This window comes from Etheostoma spectabile, chromosome 13, assembly GCF_008692095.1.
Source record: "Etheostoma spectabile isolate EspeVRDwgs_2016 chromosome 13, UIUC_Espe_1.0, whole genome shotgun sequence".
Taxonomy (NCBI): Eukaryota; Metazoa; Chordata; class Actinopteri; order Perciformes; family Percidae; genus Etheostoma; species Etheostoma spectabile.
The window spans coordinates 636,759-654,495 of record NC_045745.1 but is presented as its reverse complement, the minus strand read 5'-3'; the positions used below and the strand labels follow the sequence as shown (position 1 = coordinate 654,495).

At 41.9% G+C, this 17,737-nt stretch overlaps 1 protein-coding gene across 39 annotated transcripts in view; it reads right to left on the bottom strand.

The window, feature by feature from the left end:
* dlg2 (discs, large homolog 2 (Drosophila)) overlaps positions 1 to 17,737 on the bottom strand; it is a 276,897-nt gene that overhangs the window by 132,408 nt on the left and 126,752 nt on the right. For 2 of the 39 annotated variants that reach the window (XM_032533643.1, XM_032533645.1), the window contains exon 1: positions 15,845 to 15,889. The exons of 35 other annotated variants lie outside the window; for them this stretch is intronic. In XM_032533643.1, the coding sequence (XP_032389534.1) occupies positions 15,845 to 15,874 (30 nt within the window). In that variant the 5' untranslated portion in view covers positions 15,875 to 15,889. Of the gene's footprint in view, positions 1 to 3,362; positions 3,531 to 15,844; positions 15,890 to 17,737 lie in introns of those variants that run through there. 2 more of the 39 variants (XM_032533633.1, XM_032533634.1) reach the window with 1 other exon arrangement.

Below are 17,737 nucleotides of genomic sequence, written 5' to 3'. Positions count from 1 at the left end.
CATCACGAGGACAGAGCTGCCATCTGTGGGTGATCTCAGCCAGCACTGCAGAGACCCCAATCACCCCAACCACAAAGTGTTCTGCTTGCTGCCATCTGGCAGACAGTACCACATCTGGTCCTGCACCACCAGGCTCAGCTTCATACCACAGGCCATAAGACTGCTGAACTCTAGAACTTTCAAGCTAGCAACTATGTCACTTGCACCATATTGATACATTAATGTCACTTTATACTACACTACTTTATATTACTGCCATTTCAACATATACAACCACCGGGAATTTCCCATTCCTATAGGATGAGGCCCCTAGGCGCCATGTGTGGAAACCAGGGGCAACAAGTTTATCTATCCACCTGATGGAGATCTGGATATGGAAGGTGAAATCAGCTGTTCTTGTCATATTGCACGTGAATGAGAGAGGGTGTGTCCCGCACAAAGCATACTTTTCATGATTACCCTATTATCTTATCATGATCATAACATAACCATACCATGATAATCAGGTCATGAAAATATTATGCTGAAGCATTTTCTAAAACACTAATATACTGTTCTTTTCAGAAGCTGACTTTATGTGCAGTGGTACAGTAAAAGGCAGGGACAAACTGACACAATGTTTTTTACACTAAGAAAAAAAATTGATCTATTGCACTTGCAAATTTACAACAAGTTACAATTAATTACAAATTACTCGCAGACAGCATTTCACAAATTGTATGATGTTTCCTTTTATCATATTATATTACTGAGCCCAAACACTTTAATAGCATCACAGTGATCCGTTTTGTTTGCAATTAATAGACCATCAATGTCCCACAGGTCTCCCTGCCCCCTTTGATTGAAAGCCGCTTTTATGTCACTGCAGACCACAGAGAGGGATAAAAACACTGCGTATATACACATAAAAACTGCAAAGCAAAAATGTTTAGAGGTCATAATTGTTCATAGAAAATCAGTAAAACCCATGGAAAGCTTCAGGCCAACAATGAGAGATGGGAGGAGAGACGGACCAAGACATCAAGAAATTTCAATTTGGTGAAATACCGGTAATGTAGCCATAAAACATGCTAGTATTAGGTTTGATTATTTCCCTTAGTGTTAATATACAGTACAGCATAGCCTAACTTTAGGGAAGAACTAGAACAAGCTAATACACAGTATATATTAGATACTGTCAGACTTTTTTGTAAGGTGAAACGGTCAAGCAGAGGTGCAAGAAGTATTCAGAATTTAGAAATGGGGCCTTCAGTTGTTAGGGACTGCACTCCTGCTAAAACTGCTTACTCAACTGGTAACTTACTGTTTATTTCTCAGTATATCCAGCACATATTTATATCTGTACACATCACAGTGTATATATTTATGATACTAGCTGTTTACCTGTCTACCACAGTGTTATACTTTGTTTATTATATAGTATTCCTATGTTTTAGCTGCAGCCCTATTTTGTCTTCTTTATGATTTTTACTAAACATATTTACTTTCTTTAAATGTACTTCTTGGTGATCAAAACAAAAAATAAATACATTTTCTTTGTTAAGCTCGATAAATCAGCACACCATACCCACTGCATACTCTCCTTCTGTGGTGTAATGCCTCTCAACGTGAAGGTTTATAATATGATGGACTGTAGCCGTGGCGCTGGACGGGCTGAGTTGTGTGCACGGAGTCACCACTCACGTGTGGTGTTGTCATGCTCCACTGAGAGGATCCCTTCTCTATGATGTTCACTACAGCAGAATCAAGATGAGATGGAAATGTGGGCTGGCATGGCCGAGGGCAGATTCAGAGCCTCTGTGCAGATTTAGTGTGGAATCTCCTAGCGGTTGTGTGCACTGACCTCTTTCTGTGGCTTTATATATCTACAGTTGGACTCTCTTCCCCCATTCTCTGCTATGGTCCTAATTCTTACAGACAGTAGGAGGGGGAGCTGAGCTATGGGGAAAAGAAAGAGCACCTGCCCTCTGTTTTTCTTGCTTTTACAGTCAAACATACACATTTCTGTTGTCATTAAGTGTTTTTGTTACTTCAGTGTGTCTTTTTAGGTGAGCAAGGAATTGTGTACACACACACTGTCTGGGTGGGTGTTTTTTTCAGTCACAGTTGAATATGCCTCACTGTTATTTTTGGGATTATACTGTATGGAATAATCCTATCGTCCTAAACAGACCAAACATTGTTGTGGATTGTTGTGTTGTGTTTGTCTTTGAATTTTGCCTCTGGGTTCAAGCTTGTCTGTTTTCTGAGACATTACTGTTTTACATAGGAGTCATTGTATCTGGCTATCAATCTGTAGTCAATTAAAAACTGTAAAAAAAGAATCTGACTTTTTCTAACCAGAATCCGATATTGACTACCAATCTCGTACCAGCACTCTGTAAACCTCTGTGGAACTAATTATTTGATGTTACACTGATAAGCAGTTCTTCACTATAACTGGAGATGATTAAACCCCTTCAAAACTATGTAGTAGTGGGTTTCCCATGTTTCTGAACTGAAATTTAATTTAAGCATTGTTTTAATATGACCTTATGATTAAAAGAAGTACAGAACATGACTAAATCTTATTTTAGAAAAAGTTTCTTCCCACAAAAGTAATTTTCATTCTTTTAAGTTATACGTACAGTACATGTATTTTTATAAGCACATGCAGGCAGCAACATACTATCAGCAATAGCTTTATGCATCAACAAACAGAACAAAACCCCTGAGAATTTAGTTTCAAAATCTAAACAGGCTTCCTGGAAAGCTTTAGATAAATAATTGAAGAAATTTAAATTATCCAATATTCACTTTCTGATTAATCACAATCTTTATAACAGTTCCCCTTAATCCCTGACCCAGGAAACACAACATAACTTTAGGGCCTGACCTTCCAATCTTAAAGCACTGTTTAAGGCAAAAAATTAGGCAAAACTTGAGACTGTTTGCCTTGCATGACAGCACATTAAAGGCAGAGAAGTAGTCCTGACATGTCACTACAATAAATGAAGGGTTGCATAAATATTACAGTGGCTGTTAATATGCCCTCATTAAGCCCCAGTAAGCAATAATACAGCTGAGTTTTGCAAATAGAAAAAACTGTGCTTGCATTGACTTTCAGAAAAATGTTTGAAAAACAGCTATGCTGGAAAAATGAAAAAACTTTTTAGCTTATAAACAACAAACACAACCAACAGTGTAATTCTTATCCCATAGGATTCGCTTTCATCAGGGATAACACACACTAAGACAGAAAACAATACAGAATAATACTCAGAAGTCAGACACTGATAGAAAGATCTCTATAACTACTCAAAATGAGCAACTGTCAACATCAACGTGTTCCTCTGAAGCAAATAAAGTGATCTGCAACCTACCTTGCATCCAAACATCAACGACAAAGTGTTGTTGGTGCAGGCAACTTTGCATTGGCACAGCATTGGGGTGCACTCTGGGCTTTTGACTATGGGAGACATTCCTATTAAAAAAAGACCAGCTGGATGGACTCTGCAGTAGCACAGAGCTTCAAGGCAGAACGATGAAAATCCACAGTTGGACAGATTAATAAAGCTAGAAAGAGGATTCACGCTTTATGAGAACGAGGTTTTGCACTCAAGCTTTAGCTCACACACAAGCACACTCACACTGTCCCCACCATTCCCTCCCCTTCCCTCCCTCTCTTTCTATCAGGAATGCCCACTATCTGCAGCTCTCTCTTCCCACTCTTCCTAGATCACCCTTCTCCTCCTTCTCTTCTCCCCTCGTTCTCATTTCTGTGGAAGAATTAACTCATTACTAGAATAAACTGCCATACCAGTGCCCTTAACTGGTGCAACTTGTCATTGTCAGTGTTTTTGTTTAATATTCGTATTCTGAGTTAGGGTTAGGGTCAGAGGTAGGTTACCATGCGGTTTCTCGAAATATTCATGTTGTAGGGTGCCACCAGCTGGCCAAGATTTATACATAAATTAATGTAAATGTAAATGTGCTGTAGCGCTTTTCTAGTCTTAACGACTACTCAAAGCGCTTTTACGTCATACAGGATACATTCACCATTCACACACATTCATACACTGTGGCCGAGGCTGCCGTACAAGGTACACCTGCTCATCAGATAAACACTCACACACATTCACACTCCGATGCGCTGCACCGGGGGCAACTCAGGGTTCAGTGTCTTGCTCAAGGACACTTTGACATGGGACTGCAGGGCCAGGGATCGAACCACCAACCTTCCGATTGGCAGGCAACCACTGAGCCACAGCAGCCCCATTAATATGTGTGTGTGTTCGTGTATGTGTGTTTGTGTGTCTGTGTGAGAGAGGAGTGCTGACAGTCAGCTCTGAGTGACACAAGTTTCCAAGCAGCAAGAGTAGAGGAGAAATGAGCATACAGGTCCAGGTGGAAAACACAACTAAATCTTCTTGGATTTTGGCCCCAAGGATGGCCAGCAGTAGGACATACTGCATACTTATACAATGTTGCTAATAAAAAGGTCTGACTACTTACATAATGTAAAACAATTTTTATAATAATAACACAATAACATGATTTAAGTGTGTAATGTATGTTCTGTATACAGGCTAAAAACCATAGAGACCCTTTGGAAACACGTGACCACGACCATGTGACGACACCATGACGGACTGCAGAATCACCAGAAGTACAACAGTGTAAACAGTGTAGTAGACAAGTGTCATTCGTTTCAAATAGTGTAAAATAAATAACACAAAATAAACTGTAATACTAATACTTCTTCTTTATGGCTTCTGCTAATTGAACAACAAGTTGTTGTTCCGTTATCGGACGGGGTAGGGCATCTGGTAGGCGCTGACAAAAAGTGGTATTTGGAGAAGTTGGAGATAGCAGGATTGGATTACCTTCTCCCTCCCTCCATTTTCAGTCTGCCTGACTTCAGTCCACAAGATCCATACCACTAAGTGGTAAATGGAATATCCTTATACACTGGTGCTGATCTCAAAGCTTTTAAAAGTCCGGATGCTTTACCAGTTCTTTGTAGCTGGCTGGCATGCAGATGATACTCAATTATATCAATCAATCAAGCCGAATGAAACTAATCAGTTAGCTAAACGTCAAATGTGCCTTCAGGATAATAAAACCTGGATGACCTGTAATTTTCTAATGTTAAACTCAAATAAAACTGAAGTTATTGCTCTGGGACCCAAGCACCTCCGTGACGCATTATCCAAAGAAATAGTTACTCTGGATGGCATTACCCTGGCCTCCAGTACCACTGTGAGGAAGTTGGGAGTTATCTTTGATCAGGACATGTCCTTTAATTCCCACATAAACGCAAAACATTTCCAAAGGATCGCTTTTTTCCCTACGTAATATTGCAAAAATCAGGAAATCCTGTCTAAAAATGATGCGAGAAAACTAGTCCATGCATGTTACTGCTAGGCTGGATTACGCATTCTTTGTTATCAGGCTGCTGCCGAAAAAATCCAAAAGATCTTCAGCTGATCCAGAATGCTGCAGCCTTTCTGACAGGAACCAGGAAAAGAGACCACATCTCTCCTGTTTTAGCTTCTCTGCATTGGCTTCTCTAAAAGTAGAACGGGAGCCAGAGCGTTCAGTTATCAAGCTCCACTCCTGTGGAACCAGGTTCCAGTTTGGGTTCGGGAGGCAGACACCGTCCCTCCATCCACATAAAGTAGGCTTAAGACTTTCCTCTTTGATAAAGCTTATTGTTAGGGCATAAAATTGAATGTTGTTAGGGAGTGAGGAGTCGCAGCGTCCGCTAACCGGCCCACCGCTTCTCGTCATAGTTGTCAGATTTATCTATCATATAATCAAGAATATAATAAAACTAAAGGGAGCTTGCATACAGCCCGATCCGGTTGGGGAGAGTTCTAGCCTGACCAGGCTCCTCTCTTAACCCTGTCTCTCTTGGTTTTGCTGTAATAGTTTTAGACAGCTGGGGACATCCTTTGATACACTGAGTTCCTCTCTCCTCTATCTTCCTATCTTTACATTTATGTGCATCCATGTCCCAGAAATGCGTGTTACTAACCTAGCTCTGGGGAGTCATTCCCCGGAGACCTTATGTTCTTTTTTCCCCAGCATGTTCCCTCGGATCAGAGATGCTCCAAAATCATGGTAGAAGCTGTCGCCATGGTCCCGCTACACGTTCTGCGGTGCCATGTTCATCTGCTACACTCTGAGGTGCCCAGCTACGTCCTGCTGTGCCTTGTAATGCCCACAGTGCCCTGCTATGCCATGAACTACTACAAAGAACTGCTACAAACTACTATTTTTTCTATTTTTGTTGTTATCCACAACCCCAACCAACCCGTCAGACACCGCCTATCAAGAGCCTGGGTCTGTCCGAGGTTTCTGCCAAAAAGAAGTTTTTCCTCGCCATGCTGCTTGGAGGAGACTATACAACTGTGGGGTCCTGTCAATTCGGCGGAGTGTCGGTCTGACCTATCTAGACCTACTCTATCTGTAAAGTGTCTTGAGATAACTCTTGTTTTGAATTGATACTAAAATTGAATTAATTGGGTTACAGGTACACAATGCTATGCTAACGGCGGGGTAGGTATATGTAAATGTAAATGTGCTGTATTTATTTAGCGCCTTTCTAGTCTTAACAACTACTCAAAGCGCTTTTACATCATACAGGAACCATTCACACACATTCATACACTGTGGCTGAGGCTGCCATACAAGGTGCCACCTGTTCATCAGATACACACTCACACACATTTACACTCGAATGGCGCAGCATTGGGGGCTCAGGGTTTAGTGTCTTGCTCAAGGACACTACACATGGGACTGCAAGGACAGGGATTGAACCACCAACCTTCCAATTGGCAGGCTACCACTGAGCCACAGCCGCCATAGGTATAAGATAAGACAATGAAGGGTTTATTTTGTATTAACATATATTCTTTCCTTAAGTAAAGAGTTATATAACACGTAGCCTACTGTATGTTTTTGGAGTACATGGTTGGCGCGACTACCCACATACCGTTGTTCACTGGGTGTGCCAATGCAGCTTTCTAATGGATGCCTGAATGCAGCTCTAGTAATTATATATCACAGGTCAATCCATGCAGTAAATCACGGAGTGTATATGATCAGTAGTAACCACACATAATTGTAACATCTAGCCATCTTCTTGTCTGTGATTATTTTCTCTGTGCAGCCTATGTTAAGATGTTAAGACCCATGGATATTATGACGCGATGGGCAGCAGCTAGCTGAGCAGTCCAAAGCTAGCTGCAGTTAGCTGGTCAGCTAGTTGGGGTAAGAGCGCCGCAGACCTGCATTTAACTTGTTTTTTTTACCTTTTTGAAGCTAGTTTCTGTGCCATGTCATCTTTAATTTAACCAATATTTGTGTATTAAGTTAAATGATCAAGGGAACAGCTTTCTTTTTGGGATATGTAGCTAACTCACTAGGTCAGTGAATAACCGATGATATTATGTGGGTCATCATCGGGTTGACATGTTAGCAGGAAAAGCTGGTTACCACGGCAGCTAGCTGGTGAGGATACTTTTATTATTATTTATCAGTCATTTAAAACAGAAAGGCAATACATACACAGGCTTGTGTTGGTGAGGATTACTCTGCAGATTGGGTTTGTAAGACCACGAACACAAACAAACACGTACGCATTGCCTTCCGTCTACCGCATAGCTCTTCCAGCATCCGTCAGATTTGCAACAGCTTCACTGACAGCCTCTATGTTACTGTAATCCCAAAATAGGTGAAAATACTGGCATTTCTTTATTTATGCAGGAAAAAGCCTAATGGGTATATGAATTCACACTGCTATACCCAGCTATGGCATTTAATCTAAAGTAGTGACTTTGGGTCCCTGAAAAGCGCTATACCAATTCAATTTATAATTATTAAAGTAAAAGATGTGAATATTAACTAGAGCTTGCAGTCCAAAGACTTTTCTGACAATTTGAATGAGATTAACCAGAGAACATCTAGTTGAATTTTGATACTCAATCTTCTCCTGGAAAACATATTCTCTTGGAATGGAACTTAAGGATTTCTTTCAGAGTAACTAATTCTACTATTTCAAATAGTTTTTCTGCAACATTGTTCTTTTGCTAAATACACTGTATTGCGTAGTCTACATGTAGGATATATCTTATTGCCAAAAGCTAACATGGAAGTTATTTTCTTCCACACAGTGAGAATTAAACTTTTTAATCATAGGTAATAATAATCATCATCATATCCACCCCCTCATCAGCACAAATCACAGCCAAGGTGAATACTGCACACGTCTTCATTTGGCACTCGGCCCGGGTAAGAGATGAGAGCCCTGGGTGAAGTGCTGATGTGGACATACCAGGTGGAAATTACAAAACCACAGTAGGTTAATATCTTCTTACTGCTGGGCCTAACCACATCTCTCAGTCAGAATGCTATGCTACCTGATTGTCTGCTTGAAAAACTAACGTTTGCTATAGATGCTACAATACAGTGTGTCTATAAGCATGTGTGTGATTTAGGCGTGTGTTGTGCTTGGCAAATAAAAAAATACAAACCTATGAGTAAATTCAAAAAATATACTTATAGGTGTGATTGGCATAAGACAAAAAAGCAGGAAAATATACGCCACACCTACCATGACACGTGACTATAAGTTTGACTTTCTATCCCCTGCTTTGACTTATCAATTCTGGACTCTGAGTTGCTGCCAGCCTGTGTAACGTACGTTACTCACCGTTGATCAACTGTTAGCTTCAGCTGGCTATCATTAGCTGTCAACCTTCCGATCTAACCGCTAGCTAGTGATCTAGCAAGGATTATCCTTTAAGACAACAGCTACTTTGTTTAACAGTAGTTTAATTTTGCTGCAAACTCTCACAGGAACCGCTTTTATTTTGTAGTGCCTACAGAAGTTTTCTGTTTTGTATTCTTGCTAGCTTACTGCGATCAACGTGAGACGCTAGATGCAAAACATGTCGGTCTGCTCACTTTCTTGTAAACTGCAACATATTGAACAGTAAACGGTCACAGTAAAAGACAAGCATTTTTGGTTGTCATTCAAAGCCATTCGACTACAGGCATAGTTAGCGTTACTTTCTACGGCTGATAAAAGGCAATGGCAATTGCGTGTAGCAAGCCTAAACATTATGCTAGCTAATTCCCGACATGTTGATATCTGTCAACATGACCTTACCTGTCTGGTTCTTGCTCTGACTAAAGGAACAGAGACGTGACAGCTCGCTTCAACGCAGCGTTATAACTCCAGAAAATAATATCCATCTTGCAAATATATCTGTCTCTGCAGTCTCCTCAACCATACAGCAGCAGGACATTTTTTTTCTGTGAGGAAACGTTTTGATGTGTTAAAAAACAAAACACCACTAATTGTTGCGTTAAAATGCGTTGTAACTGGCGTTCCTGAGACTGTACCGGGTATTAGGGATGAGCGAGTACAGCAATATCTGTATCTGTATACCACACGAATTATCTGAATCTGTATCTGTACTCGTACTGGGCGGGGCCTAACCCGGAAGTGGACATAATTTAACCCGGAAGTGGGTCGGGTTGTCTTGAAATGGGCGGGGCTTTAACCGGTATGTTATTTTGAGCATGCAATTGATATGGGTTGATCAGAAATTGTTATACTTATTGCTGATTAGAAAACTATTTCCATGACAGCATTGAGCTTCAGATCAATGGTCAATGATCATGGTAACAAACTATATACGTATATATATGTTCAGTGTGATTTTTTTTGTTTTTGGTTCTTTTTTTTCTTTGTGGTTCTTTTTTTTTCTTTGTGGTTCTTTTTTTTTTATTTTCCACACCTGGTATGTGTGTGGTGTGTGTGTGTGTGTGAGGGGGGGGGGTTAAGAGAGAGACACGAGAGCAGAGAGAGAGAGAGAGGGGGGGGGGGGGGACTGTGTTTCTACGGATCAAATGCAGATGCTTTCTAAGATCTGAAGATCTAAACTTTAATGAAGCCAGCTGACGGTTAAAAAAAAAAAAAACTCCAACGGCAGAGACGCAACTGCGGTCAAGCCAGCCGACACTCAGTTCTCCGTCAAAAATCAAACATTTTTACTGTATAATTTTGGAGATTTTTGGAAGCAAAGTCCCATACCGTCTCTGCAACATTGGGAATGATTGAGATTTCTCTTGGTACAGCTACCAGAAGACTTGCAGACAGGTTGCCCACGTCACATCTATGTCGTCAAGCTCAGTTGGAGACTGCGCAGTAATGCTCAGCTGTCACTGGAAAAGTTCTTCTAATATTCTTTACTGGTCTCCGTCCAGAGCAAAGGGATCTGTTGGTCCATTTCTTTAACTGTCTATGCCCTGAATTCTGTATGTGCTCCTCCAAACAGACTGTGACTGCCAAAAATCAAACAGGAATCTGTGATCAACAAAATCTGTCTATGGGACCTTTGTGTTTCAGTACTTGCTGTATCTATGCTGTATCTTTACAGGAACACATCAATGTTTTTTTTATATTTAGGCAACTAGCTACATATTGTCACAACTTCAGCAAGATCATAATATTTGTTCAGTTGCATTACTACTAACTAAGCTACTATTGTTACTAACTCATGTCATCCCAGATCCAGTCGTTCCCTCCTGGGCTGCAGCTACCCTGGTAGTAGACTTCTGCACTAGTGTCTGCTGCCAAGCACATATTGGATTTCCCCATTACCAGAAGCTGCGCAAAAATTGATAAAATTCTTTACAGCCAAGATAACTACTTTAAAGGCCTACTGTGTATCATGCTGGCTCAATACATGAAACAACATGTAGCCCTGCTACAGCTGTTTCAAATTTCTGCTTGTGTTTCAGCCTCTCTCTCTCACATGATTATTCATCAGATGTCAACCTGAAGGAGAGCTGCAGAGGAGGAGATTAAAAGTCTGGCAAGTCATTGAGTACTTGTGTAAGGACTATATAACACAGCTGCAGTAGCTGCGGTATCAGGTTTTTTCCAAACACCCGGACAGGTACTGTTTGAACGCTGCATCCTGACTCACCAGTACAAATCTACAGTATTACAGTACAGTATTATCTGAACTAAACCACTAGATGGAACCATAACACTGAGTATAGCATTGTTCAAGTGTGGAAAAGAGAGGCCCAGTAATTAAAAACTCAATTTATTAAACAGTGACTGAGGTCCCTGTGGATTCATTTATCAGTTCATGTGAGAAACAATCCCACAGTTATTTCAGTTAGCCTAAAAGCTGGTTTGATTTGCATTGAGAGATGATCTTATGGAAAGTTCCCCATGCTAATCGTGAGATATGGTGAAGGGAATGTGATGGTGTGGGGCTATTTTAATTCCAAAGGCTAGGTGAACTTTATCAGGATGCATATTATGCTGTATCTAGGAAATAACTGGCCTTTAAAAAAATCTGCCCGCTTCTATGGGAATTTAACATAGGGATAGGAGCGGAACCATAACCAGAAAATCCAGCATCTGTTCCACGACGCCAGCAACACCGGAGCATGTGGAAAGGCATACGGGCGATCACGGACTACAACACGCCTTCCGCCCCGTGGGTGAAGTTGACGCTGACTTCCTAAATGACTTAATACTTCTTTGGGAGGTTCGAGCACTAAACAGCACTCCAGCAGTGAAGGCTGTTCCACATCAAGAGGAGGTACTCTGCCTTGACACACAGCCACGTGTGAAGACTCTGAAAGAGTCAACCCGCGAAGGCACCAGGTCCCACAACATACCTGGGGGGTGTTAAAGAAGGTGCAGGTCAGCTGGCTGGTGTGCTCACAGACATTTAACACCTCGCTGGACCCAGCCACAGTGCCAGCATTTTTCAAGTCTGCCTCCATCATTCCGGTGCCAAAGAAACCCCAAGTCACCTGTTTCAATGATTACCGGCCTGTTGCACTGACTCCCATCATTATGAAGTGTTTGAAAGGCTGGTGAGAAACCACATCGTCTCCAGTCTCCCCACAACATTCGCGGCTTTCAGTTTGCCTACCGGCGAAACCGCTCCACTGAGGATGCCATCTCCTCCTCTCTTCACCTGAGCCTTGCACACCTGGGAAAAGACCACCCACGTGCGGATGCTGTTCCTGGACTTTAGTTCAGCGTTCATCCCATCATCCCCAGCACCTGGTGAAACTGGAACATCTGGGCTTCAACACACCCCTTTGGCAACTGGCTTTGGACTTCCCTCACCAACAGACCTCAGTCGGTCCGGGTCGGACAGAACATCTCTGACGTCATCACCTCAGCACGGGCTCCCCTCAGGCTGCGTCCTGAGCCCCCTGCGGTTCACTATGATGACTCACGACTCGGTCCCCAGTCTCCACTAATCACATCGTGAGTTTGCGGACACACAACGGTGGTAGGCCGATCAGGGATGACAACGACCAGACTACAGAGAGGAGGTGGACAGCTGGTTTGCTGTGCAGAGAGACAACAGCCTGATCCTGAACTGGAGAACAAAGAGATCGTCTCGACTTCAGGAAGAACCGGCCTCACCACGCTCCCTGCTCATCAACAGCTCAGCTGTGGAGGTGGTCAGCAGCACCAAATTCCTTGGGGCACATTACAGACAATCTCACCTGGTCTGAAAAACACTTCATCACTGGTGAAGAGGGCACAGAAGCGTCTGTACTTTCTACGAGGTGAGGAAGCCCACCGCCCCTTCCCATCCTCACGACCTTCACAGAAGCACCATAGAGCATTCTGACCAGCTTTCTCCTCTGTGTGGTGTGGAGGCTGCAGAGCCTCTGACTGAGAAGAACGTGAGAGGGTGAGAAGGGATCATTGGGGCTCCTCTTCCCTCCATTAAGGACACTTCATCACAGCGCTGTGTGTCCCGAGCCCGAAATATAATCAAAGACCCCACACACCCCCCACCTGGACTGTTTCCCCTGCTGCCCTCTGGAAAGAGGTTCCCAGCATCCGCTGCAGGTCCACCAGGTTCTGCAACAGCTTTTTCCCCACTGCCATCAACTGTTGAACTTCTGATCCATAAACTGAACTCTGCACCTATTGCACGCCATCGGGTATTAAATGCTGCTGAACTTTTAGCCATTTCAGTTCCTCTCTTTTTTACTCTTTTTTACTCTTCAATTTGCACACTGTTCATCCCCTGCACTGTTCTACACTTTGATCACTGCTGCACTTCTGTATAACTATTTGTAATAATCCGGAAATGATTTCCATTGCACCTGGAATATCATGCAATATTTATAAGCTGTATGCAACGCAATTTCGTTCTGTATGCACTCTGTACATATAAAATGACAAATAAATAAAGTTGAAGTTGAAGTTTGAAGTTTGAAGTTGAAGTTGAAGTTGGGATGTGTATACTTATGCCCCCTTATTGCAGTAAGAACATTTATTCATTTATTTATTTGTGGAAACAAAGACCATGTTGCTGTATATTCTGACCAAGGGATATTAATTTATTATTTTTATTTATAGTTGTAAAGTGTTGCTGTGGGTGTTAGTTGTAGGGCTGTACCAAATACCATTTTATCTTCTCCTCAGCAGTGCTTGTGTTTCGTTTTTAAACTTCATTGTGTTTTAAATGTTTTTGTTGCAGCCAGAGGGGCATTGATGTTTCCCGTTTACAGCAACATTACCGGGACTCTCACTTGGCGGTTTGGACAGACAAGTCTGAGCTCCGGTTACATGATTGTCCACAGCAGGGTGACGGATGCTTTTCTCCAAAAGTGTGTTGGTCTTAACTTTTTTGCTGCAGGATTTCAAAAGAAAGGGCAAGACCTGCGTTTTTGCCGAACTGTCTGACGAGTGACTACCGACACAGTGTTTGTTCAGAGAGCCAGTGCCTCACAAGAGCATTAGCGTTATTAACGGTTGTACTATCTCTACCTTAACCAGATTTCCTACAAAACAACACTAGACAACATTTCTCCATTCTTGGCTGCGATGGACACCTTAGGGCTAAACAAATAAGTGCATTTATAGTTAAATACTTCAAGCATTTTAAATTGAAGTGAAATAATATATTGTGTGTTAGTGGAAACCAACGAAGGTAATGTACAGGGTGAGAGATGGGTGTACAAATATGGTAAAGGGTTTCATTATGTTTGAAATGTAACAAAACTACACCATAAGATAACACAAAAAATAAGACCTCTTTAAATTACAACTGAAGATGGTTAGTTAATGAAGAGAATGAGGCCACATTGATTTCAGCCACACTGCAGTTCCTCAGTATGCTTGGTAAAAGATAAAGAGAGCCTCAGTTGGAATCTGCCTTACCTTTCTCTTTTTCCCACATTGCTTAATTCCCCCAACATCCAATCCAGAAAACTAATGGGGCTTTCCCCTTTGAACAATACCTGCATTCTGGCAAAAGAAAGGGTGAGCCAAAAAGAGAAAGAGAGAGGGAAGACAGTGAGGCAGCCAGAATGGACAGAGAGCAAAAGCATGAATGGGCTAGAGGCCACTTTATTGTTTCACAAAGGGAGGCTGGGGGACAACTTCAAATCAACATGCTTTTCCACTCATTATCACAAATTGTTTCCTAGCACAAATTAATGTATGTTAAAAGACAAAATTATTCCGATTTATCAAGATGAAAACATGTCTAAAACCAATGTGTTGTTAAATACCTGTTGGGACTATGACTTAGTGTTTTTAAAAAAAGAGTACAGCTACAGTAAATGGTACCTTAACATTCATAATGGCCTGTAAATGGCCATGTATGTAGTGCCAAAACAACAGCGACTACTACTGTTCAACTATGATGTGACTAAAGCCAGTGAAGCAGGAGCCTAGCAGCATGATAAAACACACAGCTGTCAATATGTAGCCTTACCCAAACTCAGTCCATCCTAATCTTGCTCTGAGGGATAGCTCATGAGACCATTGTTTAATAGGCTTCAATGGAGGATTTATGATCACACACGTGTGGTGTTATGTGGTGGCTGCAACTCATAGTTAATGCACTAAAGCACAATCTGTCAATAACAGCGTTCTGCCTTGCTGCGCATGCTCTACCCCTCCAGTGTACGAGCCGGAGTTCAGTGCGCGCTATCTCCGCCAGAGTTACTGCACGTCTACTAGAGAATGCAAGAGAAAAATCAAAACAGCAAAAGTTGACACTGCCACGGTTACTTGCAACCACCTGCCCTGCTAAAACGTGGAAACCCAGAAAGCAGGTTAGACGGAGCCCCAAGTAGATGCTACTTTCAAATCTTGCTAGACTTTTTAGATTGAAAACCCTACCTTTAACTGCCTTATCATTGGCTTAATTTTATTTATTTTTTATATTTAGAACTATCAAACTTCAATTACGAGAGCCTACTGCACGTGATGTTTTAAAACATCTTTAAAATCCATAGCTCTACATTAATTGATTCACAAATCAAGGAAAGCAAGCAAACTCTTGTTTGTGAAGCTTGTTTGTTGGGTGGCGTTACATCATAATTAATTAATAGATTACCAAAACTGAAGCTGATTAATATTCTGTTACTAAAGTAAGATGATAATTGATTTAGCACAACATCCCTCCCTATAACACTGGCTGTTTTTTGACCAGTAAAAATGTCCTGCTTTTAATGAACCAAATAAAGCACATCGTAGCACATTAAAGGCCTACAGCATTTCATTAATGAGATTTACATATATGAATGATTTAGAGGCTGAGTTCCACAGAACCTCACTGTGGTAAGATGTCAATGAGGAAACTACAGCAGAGAGGGATACTGGTGACAAGAGACTAAAAGACAAATAGACTTTGCTGCAGTTTTCTGCAAGAGTTCAAGCTCCCCTGCCCCCCAGCCACCCCCACCCCTCCCAGACTGCGGAGTGAGATAGCACACACAATGTACACACATGCCTGAAAATGAATGAATACTAAACTTAAGCCTTAATGTCTTTCCTTACCTCCATGCTCTTTTCCTTCTCCTCCTGCATGCCTGTGAATGAAGATGTGCAATTGACTGTGCGTGTGTGTGTGTGTGTGTGTGTGTGTGTGTGTGTGTGTGTGTGTGTGTGTGTGTGTGTGTGTGTGTGTGTGTGTGTGTGTATGTGTGTGTGTGCGCGCGTGCGTGTGTGTATGTGTGTAAGGAGTCAACCCGCTGTCTCCCTAGCTGGGAAGTGCTTCTTCGAAGTACTGCCTGCTCTCTGGCAGCACTCAGACTGGCTGCTCATTGTGCCGGTCTGTCTGTGTGTGTGTGTGTGTGTGAGCGTGTGTTTGCGTGTAAGCGTTGTCAGTGTTGTGGGACAGCAACGAATTGCTTCCCCATCGCTGCATTGGTAACTGCGGCAAACAAGTTCCCTCCCACACCCCGCCCCACTGTAGGGGGTTCAGCCAAGAAGGAACCACAGGCTCGGCAGACTCTGCTACAGCACGGACACCTCACGAGGTGACACACACACACACACACACACACACACCAGAGCACAGAAAAAGTTTGACTACAAACCAAATGATAATCATGTTAATTAGAAGGTTATGATATTGCATGAGAGCAAATCTTGCATATGTTCGGAATAAAAGCACAAGGGTAACAGCTTGTAAATTGGCCAAGATACATCTTGTACAAAGCGGTGTCAGCTGTTGTACAGTCTACTTAATGGTATCAGTCTGACAAAAAAGAAGCGTAACCTAATGCTGCATTCACAATGTGTCAGTTGGTGAATGACAGCAAACTAGATGAGGATCATCGTTTCAGTTGGAGAGTAATAAACTCTGCCAACACTCGTACAGATCCATCTGCTCTGCTTGCAGGGCAAACATGCCATCAAAAGTAGCATTTTAAACTTTTTCCAGTTTATGCCATGAAGAGAAACCTTTTAAACAGTGATATGTGAAAACAATCAAAATGTAGAATACTATATTAAAAATAAAAATGATTCAGCAAATAATTAAAATTAAGAAGTTTTAAGCAACATTGCAACATGTTTAAGGTTAACGTACAGGTGTGTCAACATGCAGCGGCTGTGCAAAAAAGAAACAAGATAAATGACATCAACATAAATATTCCCAAAGAAGCCATTCACCGTGTCTCACTTCACCGTCAACAGATATGTTCTGTTTAATGTGAATTAGAGCAGCCGATAGCTCTACTAGCTAGCTAGCTAGCTTACTACAACGCTTCAGCTAATGTTGTGTCAATCCCTGCAGTGATTAAAACAGCAGCTGGTAATTTGTACACCACGGCAAAACCCCCTAAAACATATACGGCTACTACCACAGCCCTTAAAGCCCATGTTGCAGGTTTAATTTTGCAACGAATTGTTGCAATTTGCTTGTTGGTAGTAAACATTTGAACTGTTATCCATTGTATTTGATGGTGTTGGATATCGCAAAACTGAATATAATACGAACAGTAGGCACAATTTTACAGTGTTTCCTTTTTCCCCCCACAATGCATTGCATGACGTCACGTTGGGGAGCAAACAGAACAGCCTGCGTTGTATTTGGCACTGGTCTGGCCTAATGTGGCTTTTGGTCTTTTAATATTAACAGTCTATGGTCTCAACCGAGTCCATGTGACTTTATTATATTTATAATGATATTGGAGGGAAAGTGAAACACAGCTTAGACGGGGATGTTGTTCGGCTTTTCACAAGTTTAGACAGCTAGCTAACGCTATGCCGCCGGACGTTAGCACAACGGCGTTAGCCTAGCCTGCTAGGTAAATATTACAACAGCCTTTGGTGTTGCCTATATATGCGTCCATGTTGTCAACATCTTACATGTGGCATTAGTGCACCTTTTGTCCCGTAATTGTATTGAATGAAATAGTAAGCTTCGCTCCTACGAGATGGGTG